The sequence below is a fragment of the Coccomyxa subellipsoidea genome (assembly GCF_000258705.1).
Source record: "Coccomyxa subellipsoidea C-169, whole genome shotgun sequence".
Taxonomy (NCBI): Eukaryota; Viridiplantae; Chlorophyta; class Trebouxiophyceae; family Coccomyxaceae; genus Coccomyxa; species Coccomyxa subellipsoidea.
Window position 1 is genome coordinate 1,564,881 of NW_005178030.1, and position 14,951 is coordinate 1,579,831.

General features: G+C 48.8%; 1 protein-coding gene across 1 annotated transcript; it reads left to right on the top strand.

Moving 5' to 3' along the window:
- Positions 1-546: 546 nt before the first annotated feature.
- Positions 547-9,291, top strand: COCSUDRAFT_43568 (hypothetical protein; the record flags this gene model as incomplete). The annotated part of the gene is made up of 13 exons (XM_005645756.1): positions 547-807; positions 2,119-2,297; positions 2,778-2,856; positions 3,242-3,350; positions 4,366-4,477; positions 4,726-4,814; positions 5,859-5,960; positions 6,442-6,691; positions 7,019-7,205; positions 7,526-7,612; positions 7,907-8,024; positions 8,443-8,690; positions 9,163-9,291. 13 exons carry the CDS (start codon positions 547-549, stop codon positions 9,289-9,291), a joined length of 1,950 nt encoding a protein of 649 aa, XP_005645813.1.
- Between the last annotated feature and the right edge of the window lie 5,660 nt (positions 9,292-14,951).

Here is a 14,951-nt window from a genome sequence, read left to right on the forward strand (position 1 = left end):
AAATAAAATATAATCATTCGATCCTGGGCTAGCAAAGCATGCTGTCGAGCTGTTTCTTCGAGTGATCATTGACAAGGATGATCCTGCAACAAGTGGCCAATCATAGACCATTCAATAATCGAGAACAGTCTGATACTATTACGTACATACGTAAATTTTTAGTAGGCATATTCTAGCAGAACAGAAATCGTTATCAAAAATGTTACAAGGCCTCGCCATGGAACTGGTAAGACGAAGACCAATGCACCAGCTGTCTTGCGTCGACGTAGCTCTGATCGCGTCTGATGAATCATGCATTATTCCAATTGTTTATCTCGATGTGATATTCCAAAAAGATAATCACTATCAAAATATGCCTTCTTGTAGGTGAGGACACCTACAGATCTAGACCTGAGAGCTCTGACACCGCTTGAAGAGGACCTTGTGGAGGAGCTTCGCCTCGCCGGCAATCAATTCTTCAAAAGGAAACAATACAGGTGAGATTTTCCCCAGATTTTCTTTTTGTCCCTGCACGTTTGTGTTGGCATGCCTGTGACTCTGATCAAGATGGCTGCTTGCAGGGATGCAGAGCTGCTGTATCGCAGCGGCCTGGGGGTCTTGGCACTGGGGCCAGAAGGCTTGACCAAAGTGCGTCATACAAGCAGGGGGAAAATGCGTGACCACATCTACCCTGCAGATGCATGCTTGCTGATACCGCTGGAGGACAATCGCAGAGCAGCCACTCTGCTCCTAAATCTGGCGCAGACTCTGCTCAACCAGGATGTCTCGTCAATGCTAGCCACTGCTGCCGCTGCAGAGGCTGTCGCGGTGAGTTCTGGTCACCAAAGGCTTCAAAATAACATGGCAGGCTTCCTTTTGCAGGTTTCTGGCATGATGTCTAATGAATTTCATGCATGTCAGTGCAAGGTCTCTCTGCTAACAAGTATCTTTGTCAATTTTGTGTTTAGGCCCTCTTCAAGCACTCAAGCCACGTGAAATTTCTCACATTGATCAATGGCCTCATTGGAACGAGGAAAGGCCATGCATGCAAGGCAGATGACATTGATAGCTTGTGTGGTGATTGTGCAGCTATGTGAGAGGGCAGAAGCCCATCTGCACTATATGGACATGCATCAGTCTCAAGCGAGTTCTGATCATCCTCCAAAGGCGGGCAGCAATCTACTGATGAAGGCCGTGGCGCGAAAAGGTACTTGCAGCCTTCTACCTGCCTGCGAACTACCATCTATAGAGCTACCACTCAAGAAATTTGAAAGGCTTTCGATGTAACGAACGTAGCTCTGCGCAAGATCTGCAACGCTGCACCCCACGTGTGCGGATGGAAGGTTTCTTGATGGAATATTATTGTGCGTTTAAGGAAACTGTAAAATTTGTTTTGGGGGCAGCTGTTGCATTGGAGCGATGTGGAAATGTTCCTGGAGCATTGACAGAGCTCGCCAGGATTATTGACAGGGGGCCCTCTGAACAGTGAGCCTTTTCCTTGCATCTAATTGCCTCACGTTTTGCTCTTCCTGAATTTAGATCTTTATATTGCTGCAAACACTGCAGGGCAGCCCAGACTGTTTTCTGCCCAATAAGCATGCCTCCATGGCAAAACGGAGCTTGCCTCTGGATTAGTCATGGATTACAAGATGAGTCAGCAGATTACTCATGTGATGTCACTCTGTGTGCTGATGTGGCAGGCAGCGCTTTGAGCAGACGGAACAGCTCTTGCGAAAGTTCTGCGTTGATAAAGACTTTGTCAAATTCCCATCCAAGCTGCGGGAACTCCTTTCGAGCAGCATGCCGAGCCATCACAGGGCGATGGTCAATACCTGGGTAAATGCAACTCCCATAACTCTTGACCGGCCACTTACCGGCACTTTTTTACTGTTTCAGGATGGCCATGTATGGTGCTCTATTTGGCAGAAATGCGACAGATTGCCGGACACAATATTCAACACTTTTGAATATTCTCCCGGCAGAAAGTTTCATATTTCGTGGTTTTGTCACAAAATTCGCAGTATGCGCATAATTGATGGATATAGTTCACTTTTATTCAAGATGCAGAGATGTCAATTTGTCTCCAACAAAGCTTTTGATCTGTTGGATGATCAAACTGAAGAAATGGCTCGCTTGCAGGGTCTGCAGGAATCCCACTACAGGGCAACAGCTGAGGCGAAGGGCGGCCGAATTGGCGAATTGAGTGGCATTTTCAGCTGCGGCTCGTGGGGGAGTAAACGGTCCTTCTTAACTGTGCGCCACCCCCTCGACATTGGAATTGGCGAGGTCGGCGATGTCTACATGATTTACAAGTGCCGGTGAGACCTCTGGCTGCCGTCTGATTGCAGAGCGACCAACTTGAGTGAGAACACTTCTCTCTGGGTATATCTCCTTAAAGTTTTATCAGGAGATATACTCACTCTGTGTCTCTCTTCTGGACAAATAACAAATCAGCACTACACATGACAGCAGCCCGAGACGCAGGCTCACTCTGTATTTCTCTGAGGAGCAAGCGAAGCATAAACCTTCATCGGTCACTGCACCGATGGCTGTTGTGCGTTGCGCGCTGTATGTTTTGCAGCTGCCCTGATCAGTAACAGGATTGCACGGACTGTGATCCATGTCAGCAGTCCCCATCTTTAGTTTGTGCTTTATTGCGGGGACCCTTAAAAAGTAAAACCTTGGAAGGAACCCCTGGGAACACAACATGGCAAGTGGCCCCCGCATGCATGCAGGGTGGGCTTGTTAAACCCCTGTTAAACCCCCGTTAAACCCCCGGATTTCTATGCAATGTTCAGGGATTCGGGTGGGAGGGTTGACGCGCATGACTGGGGTGTATTCCTTGGCGACCCCTGCATGCCCTACACCACCGGAGCGGTGCGTTTTAAGCCCCTGCCAAGCTCTGCTGAGGGGTTTCTCTACATTTCACACACTCCTGAACCCAAAACACCCTAAAGCTATAAAACCACTCAGAGAAGTTGTAGGCAGACGTGAGAAGTAGTGGGGAGCGATTAGACGTGTCATTGCATGCCTTGTTTACGAGCCAAGTGAAGGAGCAAGTGCAGTGTTGATCATCTGATAGGCACTACAAAGCCATTGGGGAATCAAACGTGCCGTCAGGCAGAGAAATGCGGATCGTCCAAGGTAGCTTACAGCTGTCGACGTGGTCCCTGAGACGTTCTCTCCTGAATTGCCTCAACCAAGTCAGCAACATTAAGGAACGACATGCTGAAGTGTGATTTGTGTCATGTGCTCTGGCCAGGTGTATAAGGATTGTTTGTATTTTCCCTCCCTGGGTGCGAGGCCCCACATGACCTGCTACCCTCTTGGCCTCGTCGACAATGGCGTGCCCAATGCTGACAAGCAGGCAAGTAATCTTCTGCCATCCTGCACACGCTGTATGTGTTATCTTTGCTGCAGCAGCATTTGTCTAGTGCTTGTGCGGCTTTGGCCTTTTATGTTCAAGGAGCCGATAGTCTCTTAGTCATTGCTAGTATCATCATATGCAGCTCCTTGCACTCTTACGAGAGCTTGCTGCTTATGACTCCAGCTACCATCTTTTTCTTAAATAAATTGTCAATTGCTACCGCAACGTTGTGCTCAATCCTACACCCCTGACCCCTGAACACAAGTATGAGTTGGAAGATGCCCTTGAGCATCTCTTTTGGCAGGAAAATATTTACGATACCACCAGTCTTGTCCTCCCGTCTTTTGCCATCACGCTGGGCGCTGACTCCAACTAACTAGACACAGGCATTCAATCAGTCCACACTTTCTGGCTTTCGGTTTTGTTGGTTTAATCGACCCCAAAGTTGTCTGGAAGCGAAGTGTCTAAGCTGTCTCTATTGTCTGCTTGGAACACAGATCGCCGTGGAATGGGTGGGCAGGTGTCCAATCTCACGATCCAGCGAGCAGCTGGTGGTGTGCGACGACACAATGTTCATGTTTGGCGGCCGGGAGACTCTGGAGGATGGAAGTGAAGTTCCCTGCAATGATCTCCTCGTCTTTGTGCCTAACACAATGCACAAGGGAGCTCTCATTATCTTGTGCACCACCTCAATTCCTGCAGGTTTAACCCCTTAGCTGAATCACCCCTGTTGTCAATTTTGCAGGGGGCTCTATATCTGGTTAACGATAGAGCCCCTGGTTTTGGTCACTGCTTAACACTGCAAGAAGGACAGGCAAAGTACGACCAATACCTGAAAGAGCAGAGACCCTTATGCTGCATGGAACAGTGCTTGCAGATCAGAGAAAATGCATTTTTGGAGTTATTTTCGTAGCCTAAACCCTAGAAGGCATGTTGCTCGTTTTGCAAAGATGTGCAACACCAGAAGGCATTTACCAACTTGTGGAATTTTAGGCGGTTGCTGAGATGTTCTTGCGCAGAAAGTTCTACGGGAGAGCCTCCTTCCCCGAGGTGGGGCCATGCCACGTTTGTGCATGGCACGCGCATATATGTTTTTGGCGGGACCGATGGCACACGCGACAACCTTGGACGGTGAGACACTTGGAAATCAACACAGTGCATGAAACTTCTTGCAGACAAGCCCCACATGGCGTCTTGGTGTTCACATTGGCCTCTCCTGCTTGCATGCATTGCCTGTACAGATGTCTTTATATTGTACGTTTGAGGGTTTGGGATTTAGGGTTTATTTAAAAAGATACAAATCAATGTTGAAATACAAGCCCTAAAAATTATAATATAGACATGTCAGCAGAGAGAATGACACATGTGGCATGTGCCAGGCGAATCTTCTTTGATGACATGAAGAGCTTTGACACGGAGTATGGAGTATGGCGAGATATTGATGTGCTCGGCAACAAGCCATGCGCACGTGCTTCCATGGGTCAGTCACCTTCTCTTCTCTGTAGTAACCAGATGACATCTAGGTAGGAAAACGTTGGATTATTTTTGGTTTTTCCAGTATTTTAACTTGAATGCCAAGGGCTCAAGGCCCCCCATCAAGGGCCCTTCTTAATTTTTTCTCTACCTGAAATAGTGTCTGTCAAGGGGATATCCTCTTTTCCAGCCTTGCGGCTGAGTGTGACGGAGACTCCCTTCGTTTGTACGGTAATTGGACCGGCATTATTACTCCTGCAAGCATGGAAGCATTTTGTGGGCATTGTGTCGTAGGGGTTGCATGTGATGGGAAGAGGGCCATCATTGTTGGGGGCTTGACCTGTGCGAGTGGGGGGCATGAGCCTCTGCAGCTGGCGGACGTTTGGGAGTTCCACTTTGCTGAGGAATGCTGGGTCCAGGCGAGGCTCTGCATTATCTGTCCTGCCTCCCTCTCATATTTGTGATGTTCTATCAAACCACACCTCCACCGCCTTTTAGAATATCGATATTCTTAAGAGCTTGTACTGATCGAGGATGCTGAATCCAGAACACCGTAGATCTCTCACAATACTTATGTCATGATAGCAAGGTACTGCTTTGAAATTAAGCTCGTTCTCTGGAGGCAATATAATTTATTGGCTTCTGGGTGCCTAGCTTTTTTGCTTTTAGGCAGGCAGCTAATCACGTTACACATGCATGTGCATTTCTCATGCTGGGGCATTTCATTATATATGCTATCTCCTGGTATCCATTCAGCCAGGTTGTGCCCGGGGATAGGAGCGATAAGACTTTGTCTGAACTAAAGGAGTAGATTACTCCCGCTTTCTGCTATTCAGCTAGGTGGTTGGGTGATTGGCAGATTATGCCATAGGAGATGAGTTCACTTCGAAAAGTTCTGATTTTTCCATTGAATATGCCAAAGGAACTGAAGCTCTCTTGTTATGCCAGATTGTACCGGAGGATGGAAGCGAGAAGTGGATTTCTGGGCGGCAGGGTGCAGCATGCGGGTTAGTCGGCGGTGACTCACTGGTGTGTGCAGGAGGCTATGGCCCTGACAGCTCAGCACCCACCCGGACTCTCGCCAGTTTCAAAGTGACACGCGGACCAGCTGCCTCCCTTCAGACCAGCCTGACAAAGCAAGGTGCCTTCGTTTGTCCGATCTTGTGTTCATGTTACTCTTTACCCTTGTGGTTTACCTGTCAATGTCCTTCATTCCAGCCTCATAATCGAGGTGCCTGTCTATTTCCTGGTGCTCAAATTGCTGCAGCACCTGACATCTTTCAGCATGCGCAACCTGTGGTCATCCCTCCCCCTTTCTCAGCCCAAGTCTGGCATTGGCAGCAGTGCTCCACCCCAGATATTGTGTGAAGCTGGAAGAATAAACGTCTGGAACCTGAAGTCAGCTTAGCAGATGCCAATCAGCTTAGCAGATGCCAATCACGACCCTGGAAACAATATGCCTTTGTATGTGTGAACAGCGCCTGATGCCATGTCCATCCATTGTACAACATCAGACATCCACTTTTGTGATATCAGTGGCTTGCTGGGATTGATACGCTGTTTGCTCAAACCTTTGCCGCATGTGCTAAAAGTGTGCGAAAAAGAGATTCCTTGCTATGCAGGCCGCTGGAGGGATCTGGCAATAGAGCGGGCGTGCCATGCAGCAGCAGAGTACAAGGTTGGGCTGCCAGACTTGCCAGAAAAGGTGCAGGCGCTCTACAAAGCACCGGCAGGATCCGTGACGCTGCTCACGGCCGACGCGCTTGACATCGCAGAAGGGGTCTTGACCCCGTCCGATGCGGGCAATGAATCCATTTCTGCAACGCTGCCCCCAGATTGTGTCTTCAGCCCACAGCTCGAAGTTCCCCTTCGGTGAGTGCTGCCTCCATGCATCCAACAATATTTCTGCCGACCTTTTTCTTGTGTCAAGTTTTATGCATGCAGAGGTCTGCAGGCAATATCTAGTCTCTCTGGCAGCTCTTGCACAGTGTGCCGTGATGGCACCATAGCATCTTTAAATATCTGTGCCTGTGGGAAGTTGACAGCGCTTTCTTGCAAGGCTCAAGCTGTGGAAAGCAGAATATGCATCCTTCAAAATTCTTCGTGAGAGATTTGCGGCATTTGTAAGCATGCCAGCGCAGAAGTTGTTGACTTTGAGTCAGCAATGCTGGTCTGAGGGGATTGAGTTGTGTTGGACAGGCCGTTGAACAGTCAGAGCCTCTGGGGATCAGAGCACTGCCCCTTTGAGCTGGCGCCTCGATGGCTGACATCGCCCTCTGATGTCAGCGTCAACCTCAGGAGCGCCAATCTGGCCAAGGCACTCATGACTAAGCCTGCTCGCCCCTTCGCTATGCGCCAGACAGTGAAGCAATTTGGCACTGTGAAGGTAAATCTTTTTTTATCATTACATTTTAGAGAACTCATGGGCGCCAACTGAGGCTCATTGGTCTTGTAGGCTGTCTGAATACTTTTCTTCTCTTCTTTTCCTGGTGCAATCATGCATCGTTTCATGAAAAATCAAGGCACTCTAGAATTTGCTCACAGAGCTGCCTCTTTGATAAGGTTTTCAAAATTCACTTGAAAGCGAGTTAAAATGTGTTGCAGTGTGTTGCAGTGATCCAGAATTCATCTGTAGTGCCAGGGAAAACATTGCATTTCCTAGAGTTAACGATTAATTACTGTATATGCTGCATACATTCTCTGCAGGCTGCGGTGGAGTACTTCAAGTTTTGCATGCCACAGCTGGAACATGAGGAATCAGCTGCAAACCCCCAGATCTGGCAAAATGTGAAGGTGACACATCTTTTCGATTGCTGTTTCAACACAGCGTTCCACTTCATGCGTTTCCTTCGATATGCACTTGTCAAGCTCAGATCTGTATCATTGTTGCTATTATCATCACGTTTTTGAGACCTGTTGGGAGCCATCTGAGGCTCATTGGTCTTGTGGGCAGTCGCTCAATGCCCATCTTCATATGACAAATTTCTCATGTGTCCGCATTCCGTCAAAACTCTAATCAGCATTACAGCTCTCATGGGTGCGCGATTGTCAGAAAGTTATTAAGATGCTCTGAGGGGTTCACCGCAGGAAATTGGGGAACATGTGGAATCACACAGCAAAACTCTGAACCCGGCATCCCTACAAACGGCGGTCGATTTGTCAATCACAGAAGTCAAAGCATTCTATCTGTGGTACCCCAGTACAGGTGTGCTACCTTTCCTCCCTCCACAGTTGCGCAGAAGGTTGCATTTATTGTTCTGATTTTCGTTGCCAGGATATTTATATTTATAACAATATTTTTTGTACTATATATTTTTATATTTTATATTTTTAGGGGGTAGGGTTGAGGAGTATTAGGAGTAAAAACCCCCTAAAATATATTCAACCTTGGGGGTGTCATGTCTGTGACCGAGGCACATTCTACAACGTGCAGTCTTCCTATTTTTTTGGGTTTAGGGTTAGGAGACTAATTTTGACATTTAGTGTTTAGGGCATTTTTTAAGTTAGGAAAGATGTCTATTTTAGGGTTACCTTAGACCCTAAAAACCATCATCCTGCAAACAAAACAAGCGAAATCCGTTCAGCTGCAAATAAGCTGACCCCTTGTTGTGTGTGTCGGGCAGGATGCATGCAGATTTATGTGCTGATGGTGTATGGCCCAGTCTTTGCATGCATGCTGGCAATATTCCCAGAGGGTCAACCGCTGATGATAGCTGCAGTCTCTGTCTTTCAAGCCCTTCGGATGGCCAACACTCAGACACGGCTGCTGCTGGAATCAAACTTTGAGGCGCGGCTTGCTTGCTGCCGCTGCGCACAGCCCTACCCTTGTTTCATCTCCCTGGTGATTGACCCCAATATGCCAAAAACAAAGGTATAATTCCCCTATTCCTACAAAGCTCTAGCCTCAGTGCTCCGTATGGTTTCTTGTCCTACTACGTTCAAGACAGTTGCAGTCTTTGTTGACAAGGCGATGTCAATATGTATTCACAGTCCTCACACACATGCAGTCTTTGTGAGTGGGTTAGCTGCAGGATAGCTGTAAGGCACTTGCATTTGCGCCATAATATTATGCGTGCAAGTTGCAATCATTGGCTGCCTGTACCAAGTAGTCTTAGCTGAATTGCTTGTTCTGTGGTTGCCACAATGCTCTTGTGTGCCCCTATTGTTTTGCTATCCTGAATCAGGATTCCTGATGCCTATTCGTCTAATAAGGAGGTGCACGGTGCAGCCAACGCCATAATGGCTCAGAGCATACAGTTGACATGTTGATTTTCTTGAAGGCTTGAGCCTTGTTGTATGCTGAAGTAAGTGATGATTCTGGACTGCATGCATGCACATTGCAGGTATGCCGGGGTTGCCGCCTGGTGCGCTACTGCTCAGCAGAGTGCCAGCTGGCAGACTGGGAGAACCACAAGCCAGTCTGCAAGAAATACACTCGCAAGGCGCAGCAGCCAGAGTTTGACACCCCTTAAGGGATCCTTAAGGGATTGGCAGCTCGGTTCAGGGGTTGGGGGCAGACTTCAGGGATGCGATGAGAAACATTGGACTTTGGCAAAATGGGGTCAGGGCAAAGCCCTGACACCATTTTGCCCCAAGCTCAGGGCTCCCCCTAAGTTCCTGGCAAGTGCTGTGGCAAACCTCAGGGATGCTGGCCCACCTCAGAATCCCATTGCAAGAACATTTGTGTGCTGGCAGGTAGTTATAAACTACGGAAATATCCAGTATCCCATGCGATATATTCATCTCTGTCCCCTTGTGTGGATTGAGTGCCTATATAGGTACCAAATCTTCATCTGAGCCATCTTGCGATTTTGCCACCCCCAAGGTAGTTTCCATCTGGTCAGGGCTGCCCTGGGATTTTTAGTTCGTTTTGAGGGAACAGGCAGGGGTGCAGCCCCTGCCTGTTCCTGCCAGGGGCAACCTGAGATTTTGCTGACCGCCTGTCAAACCCTGGCAGCAGCCCCACAAAGGCGAAAGCCGGAGCCGACGCTCTAAATGAGGGTATCCAATATTTTATGTATAATATCTTTCTTTTATCTTTACTGATACTGGTTTTTAGATAGGGATTAAGTAGTTAGATGATCGCTGATGGCACTGTACAGTACCGTACGTTACATGCTTGGTGCAATGAATAGAAGTGGAGATCAAGTTTGCCTTGGTTCCAGTGGATACAAAATGATATCTTGGGGACTGAAATTGTGTACATTATCTTCACAATTCTTGTAATGCACCTTCGAGTGTTTGATGAGCAGCGGATCCTACCTACCCTGCCCAAACTGCCCAAAATGGGCAGCTATATTGCACAGGGGCCAGATTTCTGCTGACTCCCAGCTTTCGCGAAGCAGAATCTTGAGATCATGTTATTTTCAAGACGAATCCAAAAGTCGGGGACTAGCAATAGTGCGCCTGGACAATCAAGCAAATTGTTTAGAAGTAAGAAGTGAAAGCATGTCACATGCTAGTAGTGTCTATATTCGATTGAGATGGTCCCATCGTTGAGATAAGAACATTCAAAGAAAGTTATACCGAACAGTGGCACGACTTTGCAAAAGCAGTGTTGCTACTGGTGACAAAAAGCTCACGTGCATCCTCGTTGGAGGCAGTATCCAACTCTGAACTCTCACTTGTACCCTATCAAATGGTACGAGTAAGAAAATAATAGGTTATTATTGTGATGCCAAAATGAAATTGCACTCAAGCTGACTGGGAAGCATGTACCTCACACATGGGATCAATCCTTGCTCAGGCTCGGACAGCCAACGACCTGGAGGTGAGACCTTTGACACAGCCGGAGGCCAAGCTCGTGGACGATATCAAGTCTGCTGGCAACCATTTCTTTGGGATGCAGCATTACAGGTAGAAAACCTGTCTCCTGCAACCCATCCATCCTCTGATCATAGATTTTATCAGAGCTACCTTTTAGAATCTCAGGCGGTGCGCCTTTTGAGATTGCGCTGATGCACCAGGGATGCAGAGCTGCTCTACCGCAGCGGTCTGGGCTTCATGGCGCTCGGCCCAGAAGGCATGGCCACAGGATGCAGCAAGTGCAATCAGAAGCGCTGCATCGAGCTTGACTCGAAGAGTGCAGCCGTTGTCCTCTCACCAGAGGACAACCGCAGGGCTGCCACGCTGTTCCTGAACCTTGCCCAGACCCTGCTGAATCTGCCGAGGATAACATGGGCGCGTGCGGCTGCTCCTGCCTTAGAGGCTGCCACAGTGAGTTTCTTCACTCCCTGCTTTCCCAGGAGGTCGGGAATTTTGCCCCCTCGTGTCAGCTCTGGCTATCAACAAGTCTCCTCAATCAAAGGGGGTTCTTTACAGATAAAATATAGATTCAAGGATCATCATCGGAAGGGGGCGCTCGCCTATAAATGGATGCTTGATCAAGAGATCTCATGAGTAGACTGATCGAACAAAGATAAAACATTATCAGCACAACGATGAACATGGCAGGAAGATAATGGAGCTAACAGCAGAAATACATCCTGCCGCAGGTCTGCTACAGGGCAGAAGCGCATCTCTTCTACATGCAGATGCAGCAAATAAAGGAGACTGGCAAGAAGCCACGTTCGTCAGGACAAGGGATGTCCTTGTCTTCCCAGACCCTTCTGGGGCGACTTGTTGTGAAAGCCATGACCCGAAGAGGTGTGCTCCGCACCCCTCTTTCAGCCTGCATCCCAGTGGGCTTCACACACTAATTTATCACTGACCTTGGAATGTGATCCACTGGACCCAAAATTGCCAGCCTCATCTGCCTGTCATGAAGGCACCTTGTAGGAAAGGCAGGGATGCAAAGATAGGCCCGGGCTTGGTCATGGGGCCACTCATTCTTTCAATGGTTGAGACACAGGATTTATGCAGACACACCACCTGCACCAGAACATCCTGGCATTTTGTTTTCTTCTCCTACTTATTTAGTGACCAGATACCCGTTCCCCTTTTGGGGCATGCATAGCAGGAGAATGTGACAATAGAGGCCAAGATATGTGCAAAAGATAGGCCTGGCCCGGGGAGCGCGGTGTAGATTTTTGTGTTGAGCCTGAGGGATGACTAATGACAGAAGATAGCTGAGATAGGGTATCTGCTTGGCGCAGCTGTTGCTTTGGAGCGGTGTGCAAATGTGTCTGGAGCCATGATGGAGCTCATCTGGATACAGGGCGGGGGACCCGAGGATGAGTAAGGCCTTTTGCTCTCCTGCAAGCCTCTGTTCTGTCACCCAGCATTATTTTCTCAACGTTCTGATTACTCTGCACGGGAGGTTGACCGGGTAGGTTACACCCCTCAATTTACTCATTTTGAGGGGACTCAAAGCAGTCCATGCATCGATGTTAAAATTTTGGGTCATTCCTCCCACAAGTAGGCGCCGGACCTTCTGGTCAGACTTCCAGCTTGGTTGCATACATCATGGCACTTGACAAGCAAGTCTCTTCCCTGCAATGAATATTGCAGTGACCTGATGGAAAAGCGGCAGTCTCAGGATATCAACAATTCTATGCCTAGATTTCCCCGAGCCAGCGATCGCACAGTGCACAGAATTTTGATGTGGAGCAATGCACGATCCTGTGCAGTGTGCAAGGGAGCCTTTACCTGTCCAACAGCTGGCAGCCTTTACCAGTCCAATGCCTGTGGACGCACCTTGCTTGCCAGGCAGGATCAATTGAGGTAAGAAACGCTTCAATTCAATGCTTCAAAAATGCATTTTGAAGTCGGGGTGTTCTCATGCTGCTGCGCCAGGGAGCATCTGGAGCAGCTGGAGTTCATTTTGCGCTGTTTCTGCGTGAGCGGTGTGGGCAGGTGGATGGACTTCCTCCCACAGAAGCTCTGGGAGCTCGTTGCCATGAGCAAGGACTGCCATCACCACGCCAGCGTGGACATTGCGGTGAGTCACCCCTAAGATAATGCAAAGTGTTAAAACTGGCCTGGAGCCATGATATCTAAAGCCTAAGTGAGAGGTGCACGCCCCGTGCACCATAAATGCTGCCAGGTTGTGTTTCTGCAAGCCAGACAGCAAGAAGCGTGTAAAGGGGAAAAAGTCGTTGTGAAATCCTATGTTCTAAATTTAACAAATGCAGTTTGGCCTGAACAGCTGATGAACGGTGAGCACTGCATGGGCTGAGGGTATGTGGGCAACGCAGGAGATGAATGCCGAGATCTTCCAGGACCCCAGCTTCAGGGAGTTTGCCGAGCTCACAGGCTTCAAGGCGCACCATCTGTCGGGGGTTTTCTGCTGCGGCCCGGCCAAAGATCAAACCGGGAAGGACACCACAATCTTTGTGGCACGCGTCTCTGGCGGGGCGACAGACAAGAGAGACGCCTACGTTGTTCTCCAATGCCGGTGAGGCCTGCCTCTTTTCTCTGTGTGAATGTTGATGTCCCAAGCGCTATCATGGCCCCGGCTGGCGGGGGGCAATATGAATACTGAGCACCGTGCCCACGGTTGATTGGGTCTTGCTTGGATCTGGCGAGTCCAACAAGGGGTAGGATTATGGCGGCCTTCAACTGCAGCTTGTCTGCAGGACGCACCTTGCCTCTTGGCAGGAAAAGCGTGTGATAATAATGGTAATGCGCTTTCATATGCATGAACCTCGCAGAAGCTTTTCATTGACATGATGTGTCCATGCGGGGATACGTGAGGCTTGAACAGCTAGATTGCATGATAGCGCTAGAGTTCACAAGATAAGGAGCACAAGAAGTCAGGTGGAAGAGCGATCCCTAAACCTTAAATCTAATTATGTAGCAGCTCAGGCAGTGCTGTGCGCGCGCGCATGCTTCCATCGTTGACAAATCTAAAGAGAAGTGTAATTCAAGCGCTGGTGTATTATGTGTCAACCTTTGCGCACAGGAGGATGCGTGACTCTGCTCAGCTGGGATTCTCGGGGGCGTTCCTGGGAAAACGGGACGTTCCATACACGACAGGAGCGGTGAGTCTTCGCCTTTTGCAGCCCTCCATCAATCCTGTCTTTGCACATGTGGGATAACATTTGTCACCCTTCATCGACCCTAAGCCCTAGTTTCATCACTGCGTTCCCCGTAAAAAATGTCACTGTGAAGATCCCTTCCCTCATTCAATGAATACCAAATTCAGATCCTTTAAACCCTGGGCTAAAAGTGGGTTGTAAGTTCAAGGATCCGGTGATCGGTTTGATGCGAGTGCCCATACCTGAACCTGCCATTGAAATATTATCGTATGTCTCAAGCACCAAAATTGGCTATTTTCAAGAAACCCGTAGCCCAGCTTCCAAGATGGACACAGGGTGGGAAACCGACAAATGTCCGTTTGATTCGATTTAAATCTGTAAATCTTACAGGCTCAGTCCAGGATTTGGTTCCATGTGTTTTGCTGACTGTTGGATGGAACCCCCGGTGTTTTGCTGACTCATTGAATGGCTTGATGAGATTTTCGATGATGTCATCAGCAGCTGGGCGTGATGTCATGCAGGTGATTCGCAACATGCTGTTCTGCTTGGCGCTGACTCAGCGGCCTGACGTCCACATGGTGTGCTACTTGCTGACTCACCCCACCGGGGGGTTCCAGGGCTCCTGCGAAATGGTGCGCATGATTAGAAATATGTTCTGGGGGGGTTTTAGGGTTTCCCTGAAACCGCCAAATAAAGAATTCACCCTGCCGGGACCAGCCATTTTGTCCTGCCACCAGAGCATAACAGCTGCTGTACTTGTGAGTTCAAGCTCTGCAGCTCTGAGACACACGGCAGGCAAAGCATGTGGGTTTGTGGTAGCAAAAGGCTGTGGCTGAACCTGTCATTTGCTGGAACGAATGCTTCCAGTTGTGAAGAGGAGCTAGCTGTCATTGCAGGTCATCTCACAGCCTGGCACATCATCACATGACACTCGCCAAATGTCAGGGTCAAGCCTTCTTGCAGACAAACCGCTGCAATAATGTGCATTGTCTCGGCATAGTGACTCTGCATCAGCGTTTCGGGATTCCTGGGGTTTGAGTAAATCTATCCTAGATATCTCACAAAATCGGACAAACGCAGGTGCCAGTGGAGTTTGTGGACGAGGAGCCTGTGCTGCGAGACAGCGCCATAGCGGATGTTGTGGGAAAACTGGTAGCGTGCAACGGAGAATTGTACCTGTTTGGCGGCATCGAGAAAACCAGGAGCGGCCGTGA